The 14,726-nt window shown below is 45.2% G+C and overlaps 2 protein-coding genes across 4 annotated transcripts; one reads left to right on the top strand and one right to left on the bottom strand.

The window, feature by feature from the left end:
- The first annotated feature begins 472 nt into the window (after nucleotides 1-472).
- Nucleotides 473-6,520, top strand: C1QBP (complement C1q binding protein). The gene is made up of 6 exons (XM_019664867.1): nucleotides 473-786; nucleotides 1,388-1,538; nucleotides 4,198-4,291; nucleotides 5,536-5,631; nucleotides 5,865-5,987; nucleotides 6,129-6,520. The coding sequence occupies exons 1-6, from the start codon at nucleotides 561-563 to the stop codon at nucleotides 6,276-6,278; spliced, it is 840 nt and encodes a 279-aa protein (XP_019520412.1). The 5' UTR covers nucleotides 473-560; the 3' UTR covers nucleotides 6,279-6,520.
- A 65-nt stretch (nucleotides 6,521-6,585) lies between these two features.
- RPAIN (RPA interacting protein) lies at nucleotides 6,586-14,670 on the bottom strand. Of its 3 annotated transcripts, XM_019664868.1 has the most exons (7): nucleotides 14,158-14,668; nucleotides 12,794-12,967; nucleotides 11,377-11,437; nucleotides 8,920-9,031; nucleotides 8,704-8,767; nucleotides 7,401-7,541; nucleotides 6,586-6,736 (listed from the first exon to the last, which is right to left on the bottom strand). In XM_019664868.1, the coding sequence occupies exons 1-7, from the start codon at nucleotides 14,233-14,235 to the stop codon at nucleotides 6,707-6,709; spliced, it is 660 nt and encodes a 219-aa protein (XP_019520413.1). In that variant the 5' UTR covers nucleotides 14,236-14,668; the 3' UTR covers nucleotides 6,586-6,706. The 3 variants fall into 3 exon arrangements, with proteins under 3 accessions (XP_019520413.1, XP_019520414.1, XP_019520415.1); XM_019664869.1 differs by lacking the exons at nucleotides 6,586-6,736; nucleotides 8,704-8,767 and having other exon boundaries at nucleotides 7,436-7,541; nucleotides 14,158-14,670; XM_019664870.1 differs by lacking the exons at nucleotides 6,586-6,736; nucleotides 7,401-7,541; nucleotides 8,704-8,767 and having other exon boundaries at nucleotides 9,026-9,111; nucleotides 14,158-14,670.
- Between the last annotated feature and the right edge of the window lie 56 nt (nucleotides 14,671-14,726).

Genomic DNA, 14,726 nt, shown 5'->3' with positions numbered 1-14,726 from the left:
GGGGAGGCTGCCAGGTAAATCAGCAATGCAGGAGGTTTCTCCAGAGAGAAGAGTGAAGCGTAGCGGCGGGGGATGCGCCGCGTGAGTTCCTATCTTTCATGGAAGAGCGGAGGTTACAGGAAGGGATCTTTAAAGGAGATGACCTTAAAGGCTAGTCTTTTAAGTTGTTGGGGGAGGCAAGACTGCGGTCTACGAAGTCAGCCTGGCGTGTTTTCAGAACAGTAGATGAAAATTTAGAGAGTGTCAGCAGGCACTGGAGAGAATTGATGCTGGCGAATTAAACACAAAGCCTCGCACATCCGACTCAGGCCGGCTGACTCAGCTAAAAAGTTCAGTTACCGGATTGGAAACCTCCCCGGGAGGCTGCGCAGGAGCGCGGCCCCCCCCCCCCATCTCCCTCCCACCAGAGGGCGCGGTCCTACCCATCGTGCCTTTGACCTGCAAAGCGATGCTGCGGAAGCGCTTCCTAGGTGGAGGCGGGACTTCCGGCGGTGAGCTCAGTCAGGTTACGCCTTGGCCCAAGTTGTCCTCATCCGCACGTGTCCGCTGCAGCCTTCGCGATGCTACCTCTGCTGCGCTGCGTGCCCCGAGCCTTGGGCTCCGCGGTCGCCGGCCTCCGCGCTGCCGCGCCCTTCCCGCCGCTCAGGCCACTGCTGCAGCCCGCGCCCCGGCCGTGCGCCCGGCCCTTTGGGTTCCTCAGCGTGCGCTCGGGATCTGCGCGACTACCCAGCCTCCTGCGGCCTCGCAGACCCTGCTCCTGCGGCTGCGGCGCGCTGCACACGGAAGGTGAGTTCGCGCACGTGCGCGGGGGCCGTGAGGGGCAGATTCCCGAATGGGATGGGGGGCCGGGAAGTGTAGACCACGGGTAGGCGGCCCAGAGCTGCCCCGCGAGGTCCGAAACATTTTCCCAGTGATTGGCAACCGGAGGGTGAAACCCACGTGTGATCACATTTCCCCTTTTCCCCTATCCGCAAAGTGTTTCATTTTAGGGTGAGATATTCAGTTAAATCCTGGAAACCGACTTTAAGCTTAGTCTCTCGAAAATGGAACTTAGGGATGTCCCAAGATTGTGGTTGAAAGTAGCGTGGTTATGTCTTTTGGCAAGTGGGAGAGGGTAATTGGGAACTCATTTGCTTTATGTGAACCGTGCTAATGAGTTCATTGTTGTAAATCACTTTTCCAGAATAGAGCTCAGCTTCCCACTGACAGTATTACAGCATTTTTACAGAGAAGGAAACAGGCTTAATGGATATGAGTTGGACTAAGTTCCCAGAGAATGGTTATTAACAGTCCAAGTCCAGATTTCTGGCTAGAGTAACCTGGGTCATTTGTAAGTTTTAAACTGATGGGCTTTTCTTTTTCCATATCTTACGGATTTTCATTGTAGGAGACAAAGCTTTTGTTGAATTCCTGAGTGATGAAATTAAGGAGGAAAAGAAGATACAGAAGCATAAGTCCCTCCCCAAGATGTCTGGAGGTTGGGAGCTGGAAGTGAATGGGACAGAAGCCAAATTAGTACGGAATGTTGCTGGAGAAAAGTAAGTACTGTGGCCTCTGGGGAGCCTAAACCCATGATGACCCTGGCCCAGGTCATCCCCAGAACAGCTAGAGTTAAGGCGCGTACATTTTTTTTTTTAATATTTTTTATTGGGGAATTGGGGGATGGGAACAGCGCTGGGGAATTGGGGGAAGGGGAACAGACAAGTTGCTGTCCTTTTGTTCTTCAGTCTAGTTGTGGAAGATGTTGTTTCACTGGCCCATGCTGGCACCATCATCGCACTCTTCCCAGGCGAGGCAGATCAGTCGCAGGCTTCTGGACGGCAGCTCACTGCGGCTGCTGGCTGCTCACGCTGGCTGCTGGCTACACACGGTAGCCCATGGCAACCCACTGCCACAGGGGCTGCTGCCTACACTGTTGCCTCAGGGCAGCCCAGCTCCAGGCTGAGCTGTGGCAGGTACCTTGATACATAGTTTCCAAGAGACAGAAAGATTCATTCGGATAATTCTGTAAGTTCCTGGTAGTTCCTTCACTGCACACACATTTCCTGTGGGCAGGTCACTAAGGAGATGGTAAGGAAATAGCACAAAAGTATATAGCCGTAAGTTTATTGAACCAGTAGAAACACTCATTCAATAAACCCCTACTGGTGATGGAGGCCATGCCCTGCCTCTGGGCATGCAAATTCAGAAATTCTTACAGTAATGATAGCATCAGTTTGATCTCAGGTTTACAGTGCTTGACTCACTACACTACAGGCTCTGAGTAAAACAAGGCCCCTGTTCCCTAATGTTTACAGTAAGCGAAAATGCAAGACATGCAACTCTTCTAGAACAGGATGAGATTACATTGTAGTAAATGGTTGCCATTAGAAAGGAGGGGAGGGCCAGCCGAGTGGCACATTGGTTAAGAGTTGGCTTGGGACGGCGGCTCTGAGCAGCAGGGCCCCTGTTCAGATCCCACATGAGGGCCAGTGACACTGCCCTCCACAGCTAAGATGGTGAACAACAGCTCGACCTGGGGCTGGGCTGCCATGAGTCGCTGGCGATGGGATAGGCTGCAGTGGGGCTGGCCGGCAGCTGGCATGTGCTTTTGTGAGCCGCCATGAGAGGCCATTCAATGGCTGGCAAGTACTGCCTCACACGGGAAGAGCACAATGATCATACCAACTTGGGCCAGTGAAGCGAAGTCCTCCACAACTAGACTGAAGAACAAAAAGAACAGCAACTTGTCTGTTCCCCTCCCCCAATTCCCCAATAAAATCTTTAAAAATAAAAAAAGAAAGGTGGGGAGCTTTTGACCAAGCTCATCTGTTTTTATGATCCATTTTGAGTGGACTTTTGTATATGTTTTTGAAGTAGGGTTCTGATTTTTTTTTTTTTTTTGCCTAGTGGTGTAGTGTGTTTTTTCCCACCTATACGAGTAGGTCAGTTCTGTAATTTCACCTAAACCGTTTTCCTAGGGTGAGTCATAGCCAGTTTGGGGCCATTACAGATCATGTAGGAGCTCAACTTGGTCATCACTGTTGCATATCAGACCGTTCGGGGCTGAACCTGACCACCACTGTTCTATGGGAAAGTGGCTTCCTGGGAAGGCAGCCAGTTAGCACAGCTCCAGGGGGCACAAGTTTACAGTGTGCTGTTGTATATACATCGTGCCTGTTGGAGTTGGGCAGCCCAGCAGTGTTTGTTTCAAATCTCACATCACTTTTAATTTCAACTCAAAACTTTGGAACATGATTTGTCGGGTCAATTCTTATACCTTGGAATTGTCATTAGTTGGTTGTTTCTGGCCTGATTTGTGATTATAAAACTTCCCACGAGTGCTCTGAAGAATGACTCTGTACTGCAGCATAATGTTCTGTGTGAGGCTTCCCCTTCCTGGGGCCAGGGCTGCCCTTTGTCCTCAGCTGATGCAACCCTCCAGTGCTCCTTCCTTTCCTCCGAGGGGCAGATTTTCTGATGGAGAAAAGCTTTTTAAAAGAGACCGTTATTCCATCCCACCAGCTTCTCAGCTGCTCACTGTCACTGGAAGATGCCCTGGAAGGACCACGGTGAGCAATGTCAGCTGGCTGTGGCCATGAGATGACCAATGGACACAACGATGTCAGTGAGCCCTGGGATGCTGGCCTGGTCACACGTGGCTCTTTTTGGCTGAGATAAACTGGGGCCTGTTAGTTTGACTTCCAGCAGCTGGCACATAATAGGCACACTTGAGACCTGCTGAATCCGTCTTAGGTGGGATGTAGGCACTCAGGCTTTTCTGGAATACCTGTAAATAATTCAGATGTAAAGACAGCTGGGGTAGAGACATTGTTTCAGTACACATTTTTAACTTTAGCAGGTTTTAATATTTAAATTGAACTACTCAGTTAAAACTACCCTGTCCAGATGAGGGGCGGGGGGCGTGGAGGGGCTGGGTGAAAAAGGTGAAGGGATTAAGAAGTATTATTCAAATCAGCAGTTACAAAATAGTCACAGGGACGTAAATAGTCACAGCATAGCGTATATAGCCAATATTGTAATAACTATGTATGGTGCCAGGTGGGTACTAGACTTATGGGGGAGTCACTTCGTAAATTACATCAATGTCTAACCATGCTGTAAACCTGAAACTAACATATTGAATGTCAACTATAATTGAAAAAACAGAAAAAAGGAACTATTTCCTGTCTGTTGTGTTTTCTTTTGCCTTTCTAGGATCACTGTCACGTTCAACATTAACAATAGTATCCCACCAACATATGATGGGGAGGAGGAGTCCTCCCAAGGGCAGAAGGCTGAAGAACAGGAGGTAAGCTTGTAACCCTGTAACCAGCCTTTACCTCAGAGTTCTGACAGGCCATTCCAGGGGCTTAGAGGAGCGCTGTTTTTGTTTAACTTCTCTAATGCAAGGAGGAGAGAATGCAAAGGACAACCATCCTTGGGACTTTTAATTACAGAGCAGCCGTTTTTGGGTACCTTTAGCACTAGGAATAATGTATGGTCCCTTTTCTTTGCCAGGGACTGAGTAAATTACCATCTGCAAGCTTAGGCTTTATAGTTTGGCCTGTGTCCTCCTAATGGAAAGGAGTTGACACTGTCTAAACCCCTCCATGATGGGAAGGTGTTTGATAATCAGAGATTATCATTTGGAGTGTTTCCAAATGAGTAATGTTCTAACATGTCACAGGCTGGTAATAAACACCAGCCACTTAACCAGAGTAGCAAAGCCAGGAGCATCACAGATTTAAGAGATTTTGGCAACACCTTTCCTTATGTTGCTGGCCCTGTTGGTTGGACCTGGATGGTGGCCAGACTTCAAACATTTTAGGAAGTGGTGTGTCTGGCCTAGAAAACAGCTGGAATGAGGGCCACAGGGTCCCCCGACTTTCTGACTAAGCAGGCATCTGTGTTGTCTCATGAACTAGCACAGTTCCCTGGTGTGCTGCTGTCTTAGCCACCCCAACTAGGATCACTTTGACATTGGATGGCTCACCATCAAAGAGCGAGTAGCTGTGATTTTCATACACAGGACTGCCAGTTAGCCAGATGCACCGGCCTTTGGTCCTGGGCCATAGGAAGATCCTGAAATAGTCAGTTGGAAAGAGATCTTGGAGCTTTAGGCCAGCTTTGCAGTTTATGGATCGAGAAACAGACCCAGGAAGATTAAGGAATGATCGAGATCTCAGTTAATTGACACATAGCTGGGGCGGGAATTCAGATTTCTTAATTCTAAACCCAGTATGTTCTTTAGGGTGCTGACAGAAGTGACTGTTCTAAATATAGGATGCTCTGCCCTCTAAAACATAGTCTTTAGAGGATCAATAGGAAAAGTTCATCCCAGTCTCCTGAATGAGCTGGTATGTGGCTTTAAAACTCTGTGTTAGAGTCTAGGCTTCTTATTTAGAAACACTGTAGCATAAGACTAAAAATGGCTACATAATATCCTGATAATGGTGGCTGCCAAATCACCTAAATTGTCTGAGACCTTTGATCCAGGCAACCAGCCTTTCCCTACCAACAACGGCATATGCTGACTTGTTCTTGTTTCCCCAGCCTGAATTGACATCCACTCCCAATTTCGTGGTTGAAGTTATAAAGAGTGGTGGCAAGAAGGCCCTTGTGCTGGACTGTCACTATCCAGAAGATGAGGTTTGTAGGATGGAGTCCCAACACCTTGGCATCCCTGGGGACAAGGAGGGCCTCCAGAAACCTTACTGGTTCCTTTTCTAGCTTAGACCAGCAAAGCGGGGGAGGAGAGGTATGGGGGATCAGGGAGCAAGATTAAAACCTGGTTAGTTTCAACCTGTAAATAGTCCCTCTTCTTTGCTTGAGTCTGGCTTGTCCTGGAAAACCCTTCAGTTTCCCAACTACTGTCTCCTTAGGTTGGACAAGAAGAAGAGGGCGAGAGTGACATTTTCTCCATCAGGGAAGTGAGCTTTCAGTCCACGGGCGAGTCGGAATGGAAGGACACAAATTACACACTCAACACAGATTCCCTAGACTGGGTGAGTGCTTGATAAAATTGGGTGTTCATGGGCCCTGCGGGGGAGGCTCCTAGTCCAAGGAGAGACCAAGAAGCATTTTAATTAGTAAATATTATAGATGAAGTCTTTTTTTTTTTTAAGTAATAAATGTTTCTCCTATAGGCCTTATACGACCACTTAATGGATTTCCTTGCGGACCGAGGGGTGGACAACACTTTTGCGGATGAGTTGGTGGAGCTCAGCACAGCCCTGGAGCACCAGGAGTACATTACTTTTCTCGAAGACCTCAGAGGTTTTGTCAAGAGCCAGTAGAACAGACAAGACGCTGAATACCTTAACTTGACGGCAGGCTTTGGCCAGTGAACAAAACCTACTCTGAGGCCAGACACGTGCGTTGAAATGGTTTTCCTCCTAATCATGGAAAATAATTCAAATTTAAATTATTTCTCTTGCCCTCTTATTAACTATTCATTTATTTCTTCTCTACAAATCTATTATTTCTAGTTTTTTGTATATCATCATGATGGACAATAAAGTTGGTTTATCTCCTCTAAGGTGATTTGTCTTTTCTGTTTCTATTCCTTCCTCTTCAACCTGCATTACAAAACACCAGAGCAGAGACATTTAAAAAGTTTTAATACAAAATAAATTATAAATGAAAAGTTTATATTTACAAGGCCCCTTCTCAGATGGAATGAATTGTTTCCAATCCAGTAGAACAAAGAGAGTAAAGGCTGGCTTTAGATGATCACAGCCCAAGTATCACAAGCCTGGATTTAAATAGAAAACAGTTTATATTTTATCTCAAAATACGGTTAAAAGTTGTAATCAGTAATGACATCCTGCAAATAGAATTCCTACATATAAGATGGTGCTGAGTTAAGTTACAATTACGAAATAGGTGGTGTGGTTGTCAGAGGTCAGTGATAAGCCCTGTCCAGGCTTTGCTGGACATAGTCCTGTGGTCTCAGAACTGCCTTTGAAACCATCAGGGGACTTAGAGGCTAGCCCTTGATCCTCTGTGAATATTCTTGCTGAAGAGACAAGCCTGATTCTGCCCTGCTATGCTTCCTGTTCTGTATACTTTTAAAAACTGGTACCAGGATGGCCTATTTGGGTCTTATGAATATGAAATAATCAGCTTCATCTAAGACCACTACTGCCAATCAAACAAGAGTAGGCAGCGAAGCCAGGCTTCCTAATTACCAATGCACTTTGCATGATCCTGTGCTGCCTCTGTCCCTTTTCCTTTCAGGGAACGATTGGCCTTTTAGTTGAACTGACTGACTCATTACCCTTACTTTTCTATTCAAGTAAACTCAGAGACGAAACTGCATTTTTAAACATTTACCTGTTTCCAAGCTATTATTTCTACCAGGGCGGGAAAACCAAACACTGACCTGCTCTTACCATGGGGTCCCATGAGAGGCTTACCAGACAGCTCATGAGAAGGCTGGACTTTTCTTCTGTCCCTTCAGTGACTGAAAATTCAGGTGTGTGGGGACAGTGTGCACTGTGCTCATTCACACTGGCTTCTAACAAAGCACGGAGTTGCTGCTCTGTCAACTCTGGAGACTAAAAAATAAAAAAGTTAAACTACAACCTAATATTAGTTAACCTCATAAGTCAACAGGTTCAAAATCCTGATTCCTCATGATAACCAATATAACTATAGCTCAATGTGACGGCTTGATTCCTGGGACCTTTAAAAATGCTCTTGGCTCATGACTATACTAAAAAGATCTCTTAACCAATCTTCATCTAACCGCCTCTCCAGTATAACCAATGCTCTTCCCTCCTGCTACAGAACACACTGCCACTTGCAGCACTGGGAGCACTCAGAGCCTCCTCCCTCATGCTTCTGCCTCCACCAGACAAACGGATCCCTATCAAGAGCCAGCAGTGCCTGGTTCAGATCTGTTTGTGCTAACTGAACTTGCTACTGTAATTGAGAGTAATTTAATTATGTAAACCAACAAAATAAGAGATGAAAATAAAATTTTCTTTTTTGTGTGATACTAAGTGGGATGTTTAGGAAACACTAAAAAAGATGAGTTGCTTAAAAAAAAGTTTAAAAAATTCTTCAAAATGTTGAATTAGGTACAAGATAGGGAGGAAAGATCCTAAAGTTGTGTATTCAGCTTCTTGATACACTACAGAAACAAAACTGGAAATCCAGGCTCCACATTGTAAAAGTGGTTTATGTAAAAAAGACTCAGCTCTCCAATGAGCAGGGCCCCACTCAAGGACTGGCAAATTTATGTTTGAAACTTAGTATACAATGTTTCATTTTTCTAACTCGCCACTTTAACCAAGTGACAAACTTTCAGTCCCCATCATGTCAGATAAGAGGGCTCCTGTATTTTAAGATCACTGAAGCTTCAATTCTGAACATAGGTGTGTATTCATATATGGAAAATTTTTATGAACAATCAGATACAAGTGTTTCGAATTCTAAACTGGGCTCTCTATAAAGGTCTTCAGCAGTGGTACAGTAATAAGTGTTTAACAAATGGCTCTGGGGAACAGGCAGGGAACACCCTGATTTGTGGTGCTTGCTAATTTCCATGCTGTATTCTTGTATATTCTCACCATGGCTGATCTCAAGCTACCAGTGTGCACTGAACATGAGTTGGGAGAAGATGTGCATTCAGCTCCAGCACACCACTGAAGGTTCTTAAAGAAAGTAGAACTACGCGGAAAGAGGTGACACAAAATCTGTGTGTGGAACACTTACATGAGATGGGATGTACAGGCCACACTGACACATGACCACACCGCTTGTTATTCTCAGGTTGTACCTAGGGGCAGAATTGGGATTCCCAGAGCTTCATGGCCAGCAGACCAGGATCCCCAAACCTTTCCAGACAACAAATTTGGGTGGAGGGGATTTCCACTCACCTTGGAGTGGGGTGGGAACCAATAATGATGAAAAGGTTTGGAAAACACTTACTTTGTACACACAGGACAGATGAGGGAGTTTGCTTCCCACTCAGACAATATGATGCTGAGACACTTTTCATCAAACTGCAAGCTCTTCTCATATTCACGGATAATGGCCTGTTCTGCAAGGCAATGGACAGTTGGAGTGCTTCATGCTTCAACCCATTGCCCTGTCTTTAATGCCAAACTTCACCTTTAAAGGCTTCATCCACACAAAAGAAAAATTCAGGCAGAATTACACTACCAATCACTAAATATTTACTGCTCTGTCAGGCTTCCTCTTATTGGATCCCTCCCCTCCTATCTGTCCTCTTGTGAGCACAAGAGGTGAAGTGTGAGTCTGAGGGGCAAGGAAAAAGCTTTCACACACATCTCCGAAGGCTATAAGAGCAGAGGTGTACAGTGTCAGGGTCCCAGGGGCTGCTGGAGAAAGCTGACACTTACAGGGCACTTAATTCTGATGCCAGGCCCACGCTGATCTAAAGTGATTTGCTCCCTAATGTCCATATACTCAGAATTTGTGTTGTTCAGAATCTGTGTGTTCATTCATTCAGCAAACATGCAACAGTACCTAGTACATGGTAGGCATGGGGTACAAAGATGAAAAAGGGTGGTCCCTGCTCTTGAGGAACTCACAGTCTAGACTTTAGCACAGGGGTCAGCAAACCACAGCCCACAGGCCATATCCAGCCCACCTTCATTTTTTTTGTGTGTTTTTTTAAATAAAGTTTTATTGGAACATAGCCATGCTCATTTGTCTTTGTATTGTCTACGGCTGTTCCCATACTACAACAGCAGAACTGAGTAACTACAACAGCAGAACTGAGTAGCTGCAACAGAGAAAGCATGGACCACAAAGCCTAAAATATTTACTATTTGGCCCTTCACAGAAAGTTTACCAGGCTCTGTTCTAGAGTATTCCTTATGACTGAGTATGGCAGAAGACGTAAATCCTTACGATTTCAGATTTTTTTTAGTTAAATATACCCCCAAAGAAATATTTAGTGAGTCCTATGTTTCACCACTAAAACAGGGTTTGTAGTGAGGGTGAAGGGTGAATCAATAAAAAAAAAGGTAACTAAAGTTAAAAAAATCTACAGTCTAACTGGAGTCAATAATACCTGTCATAACAATAACACTTGCATAGCACTTACTATATGTCAAACGCTGTTTCAAGTCCTTTGTATATATTAACTTCTTCACTATTATTATCTTTATTTTAAAGAAAAAACTGAGGCACAGGGAGATTAAGTGCTTTGCCCGGTACCACGTAAGTTAAAGTGGTAGAGCTGAGAAGTGCATTTTAGCAGTCTGGCTCAAGAGTCCATGCTCTTGTATCCTCAGAATAACATCTATCATTTGTTGAAAACTTTCTATATGCCAGGTACTTCTCTAAGTCTTCCATACATGTTATTTAGGTTTACAAATAGACTTATAGGGTGTGGGGAGCAAACTGTGAGCAGTCAGGGGCCGCAAGGCTGTAAGCTGGCAAGCTGGCAAGCCTTCATGTCTGGGTGAGCAGCTTGGGGAACGTTTCACCCCCACTGTACCGTTGAAGAAAGAGGAACAGCCAAAACTGCAGATGTTCCTGAGACTTACATAACGGAATGCAATCCTGTTGACAGTTTCTACTTGCTAAACATAACCTTGCTAAGGGGAAATTGTTTCCCCATATCCCCCTTTACAAAGAGGGAATTGCTCCCTCTATATAAGCTTGGTGTAAAAAATAAACTGGGCCACTGCTCCGCCATCAGCGGTCGGGGGTCCTCCGGATCCCAGCTTTTGTCTCTGTGTCTTTCTTTTCTAATCTCCCACCCAATCCACTCATGCAACCCCGGTTGATGAGCAGGTCTCGTCAACAGGGTGGGTCTATTATATTTTACAGATGATAAAAACTAAGTCTAGTCAAGATAGGGCTATGTGGAATAAATGACTTAATTACATAAGGTGCTTAATTATGCATTCTACGGTGCTATGAACGCCTCAGGGAGTGGACGCTTACAAGACCCTGGGGAGTCAATAAAGAAAAAATGAGAGAGAAGACACTTAAATTAGGTAGCACAAGAGATCTGATCAAGCACTGTATCCTGCAAGGTGATATTAATCTATTAATAGAGAGGCACTATAGGATAGTAGAATCAACATGGGAACTGGATTCATAAAATTGATTGTTCTTCCAAACTCCACCACTAGCTGTGCAACCTGTGTAAAATACCACTCTCTTCTGTCTCATGCTACCTTGTAGGGTAGTCATAAGGAGAAAATAGGCATGGAATGAGAGGTCTGAGCATAAGGGCTAACACACTGAAGACTCTTATGACTGAGAAAACAGAGAGCCAAGACTTCAGAGTAAAAACACACTTCTGGACACTTGACTGCAGATGGAAGTAGAGGAAAGGGAGTTAATAACTAGTTGTGTAGAAAAAAAGTCAGCATTAGAGTAGCTAGATATAGGCAGGAAGGTCACCTTGGTCAATCAACTCCTGTTGGATTTCCTCCAGCACAGCCAAGTCCATCGGCTCCTCCAACTGCAAGAGAAAATAGGGTCATCAGAGAGGTGTGATGTTATAATCAGCTGATAAACCTTACAATGATTCATGCTTGGAGGCTAGCTTGAAGAACCCAGGCATATCTGAGGAAATCAGACCAGTCCTTCTGTAGACTATGCTGACAATGGAGTAATGTGGTCATTCTGAGAAGTCATCAAAAACGATTAAACCTACCCAATGACAAAATAATAGCACTTAATTTGGGGGAAACCATATAGGGCAGCAACTAAGTATTTGGTTCTGCCAAAGTTATGTGACTGCTAGAAATTTCCTAACCTCTGTAAACCTCAGTTTGGGCTTCTGTAAAGTGGGAATAAAACCAAGCTGAAAAAGGTAACTGTGAGTACTAACTCTGATCATATAACACCAACCTTTGGCATACTATAGGACATACAGAAGACACTGAATAATGCATCATTATTATTGGAAGCCTTGATGCTTTCAAAGCAGTTTTCCACGTTTTCTTATATAGTACTCAAAATGCTGACAACATTATTATCTTCATTTCATAAGTGTGAAAAGTAAAGCTCAAAGAGATAGAATGCAGATAAGACCCAACAGCAAAACCAGGGTCAGAATTCCAGAGCTCCTGACTTCTAATCCGGGACTTTTCCTGACACGTGGTAAATGGTTTCCTAGCCACACTCAGCTCCCAACTCTGGCTGAGATTAGAATCAGAAAGCTCTTGGAAACCTTTTTTAAAAAAAAGATTCCTAGCCCACGCCTACTGAATCAAAACTTTCAGGGGTGGAGCCAAGGAGTAAAATTACTGTCTTTTTAGTTTCATAAGTGATTATAGTGCAATGATACAGCAGGTCAACAATCTGGTATTTAGGAACCAATAATCTAGAAGAGTCTGATGTTAGGGTTAAAGACTCTCAGAATCCTGATTGGGGACTTGAGGGTGGGTGAGTTTAGAGCAGGGGTTGTCAAACTGCAGCTCGTGAGCCACATGCTGCTCTTTGGGTACATTCCATCTCAAAAGTTTGCTGACCCCTGGAAGAGCCAATCCTGTCCCTCACAACAATTTAAAAATTATTTGAGAGCCATAAATATATTTTTACATAATCACCATTATGTGAATATCCTTTAAAAATTTTACAAATGAAACTATGATAGTTTTATTTTCATTTTCAGTTTTACTTCAGAGCCACATGTGCATACCCAGAGCTGCATGTGGCTCATGAGCCACAGTTTGCTGACCCCTGGTGGCTCTTCCATCTCAAAAGTTTGCTGACCCCTGGTTTAGAGGATGTGGGGAAATTGGTAGAGAGAGGACACTTGGCATTCTGGGTGCTAGAGCACCCTCCCTGAAAACACATATTCCAGCCTGACCTGAGCCAAGGCCTCTGGACATCCTTCCATTGACTGCAAAGCATTCCACTCTTCTTCCATCACCTCTTGCACTAGAAGGGTGTTCTGAGTTCTCCCTGGCGCAGTATTGCCTCCAGCCTGGCGATATTTGTTCAGGAGCCTCTCCCGGCTGTTTCTCATTCTTTCCAGGCATCCCTTGGAAGAAGGAGAAAATGGGGATAGGGTGGGGATGGGTGGGAGAGGCAATTCCATTTAAAAAAAAATTCTTAGATTAGTTGTTAAAACATTAAAGGAAATTTATAGACAAAAAATTTCAACTATAATCCTAACTATTGTTAATTTTGTATATTCTCTTCCAGTCCTTATCCACATGTAGATAGATGCAATTACAATGCTCTGTTCATGTATTTCCGGATCCCATATTTCATATTCTATCTTCAATGCCAGCTTCCTTAATGGTTGGATGATAATAGTTCAGCATCCATTGTCCTACTACAGGGCATTTCAGTTGCTTCCAAATTCTGGCTGCTCTGGATAAGGCTATGGTAGCCACCTCCCTACACAACAGTGTTTCTCAACTTGGGGCAATTTTTTCATTCTGCGGGATGCCTGGCAATGCCTAGAGACATTTTTGGTTGTCATAACTCTAGTTTTAGGGCTACTGGCATCCAATGGGTAGAGGTCAGGGATTTTGCTAGGTACCCCACAATGCACAGAGCAGCCTCCCACAACAAAGAATTAACTTCCTCAAAATGTCAATAGCCGAGGATGAGAAACCCTGATGTCAACAGTCATTTCTAGCATCAGATTATTTTCCTGGGATATATCCAATACTTATGGAATTCCTGTAGACATGGGCATATTATTTACAGGAACCACGCTGAGTTCAGACTAGGTCAGAACTGAAGTGAGGTACAAGTCGGCTAAGACTTTGTAACTGAGGTTCTTCTGAATAGAGGCGCTCTCTTGAATAGAAACAATTTCTCTCTCGCATGAGGTACGTATACGGTATACAAAGTGCCTCTCTCGGTGCCCACCTACCCAACAACAGTAGGTGTTGTTACTGTAGAGTGCAGAGGGGTGGCCATGACCACACATCAAATTTAAAACAAACCCAAGTCCAAAAATAAGGCCCCTTGGAACGGGGCCGGCCCAGGCTAATCCCACACACAGGGGTCTAGAAACTCCGGGAGGCGGCCGGGCGGTGGCCAAGGCGCAGACCTACGGTGGGAGATTTGAGTCCCAGGTCCACCTTCACAAGTCAGGAGCTCCTGGCACCTGTCTCACGTACCGGGCTGAGGCGAAGGCACAGAAGGGAGCGGTTCCTGGGACGGATTAGGGGAGTGACGACGGCCCAGTCAAGGCTTCCCAAACCGCACACCCACCTGCCTGAAAGCCTCTTTCCAAGGAGGCGAGCCCAGTTTGTACAGCGAGCGACGCCGAGATCCTGACGGCTGTGCCATCTCCTCTTCACCAGACTCGCCGCCAGAAGTCCCCGCCCCCTGGGGCGCGCAGAACCCTGGGAGTTATAGTTTCTGGTTGCTGATCGCACTACACGGCAGGGAATTCTGGGAAGTGCTGTCTTCCTGGACTGCCCAACAAGGAGACAGATTTGGGCAACCAAAGGATAGGTAACTGAAGTAGTGACTTTTGTGATGTTAACCTACCCTGGGTTGAGGGAGGTAAGTCTTGAGGAAAGGTTTTGTATGTCCAGGTTTACCCAGGTGGAGGTGTCCAATAAGCAATCAGATACACAGGTGTCACGTTCTCCCCCAGGTTCTTGACTTCCCGCCGCTCCAAAACTTTCTCTAAGCAGGCACTGGCCTATTGCCCTCGTCCCGCTCGCTTTCGCTTCAGAATAAATACTTGACTGGCAATTGGCATTCCACTAGCGATGATGCCCTTGCCTGATGGGCTGACCTCACCTTCGCCCCGCCCCTAACTCTAGCTCTTG

This window comes from Hipposideros armiger, unplaced genomic scaffold, assembly GCF_001890085.2.
Source record: "Hipposideros armiger isolate ML-2016 unplaced genomic scaffold, ASM189008v1 scaffold_431, whole genome shotgun sequence".
Classification (NCBI taxonomy): domain Eukaryota; kingdom Metazoa; phylum Chordata; class Mammalia; order Chiroptera; family Hipposideridae; genus Hipposideros; species Hipposideros armiger.
Note: the sequence above shows the minus strand (reverse complement) of the source record. Positions and strands in the feature narration are given on the sequence as shown.

Bases quoted from the DNA above. Each gene is read 5' to 3' on its own strand.
- RPAIN (XM_019664868.1), bottom strand. From the start codon at position 14,235: ATGGCACAGCCGTCAGGATCTCGGCGTCGCTCGCTGTACAAACTGGGC. The intron at 11,438-12,793 runs GTCAGGCTGGAA...TTTCTCTTGCAG, and splicing joins GTCCAGAGGCCTTGGCTCAG to TTGGAGGAGCCGATGGACTT. The intron at 9,032-11,376 runs GTGACCTTCCTG...ATTGCCTTGCAG, and splicing joins ACAGGAGTTGATTGACCAAG to AACAGGCCATTATCCGTGAA.
- C1QBP (XM_019664867.1), top strand. From the start codon at position 561: ATGCTACCTCTGCTGCGCTGCGTGCCCCGAGCCTTGGGCTCCGCGGTC. The intron at 787-1,387 runs GTGAGTTCGCGC...TTTTCATTGTAG, and splicing joins CGGCGCGCTGCACACGGAAG to GAGACAAAGCTTTTGTTGAA. The intron at 1,539-4,197 runs GTAAGTACTGTG...TTGCCTTTCTAG, and splicing joins CGGAATGTTGCTGGAGAAAA to GATCACTGTCACGTTCAACA.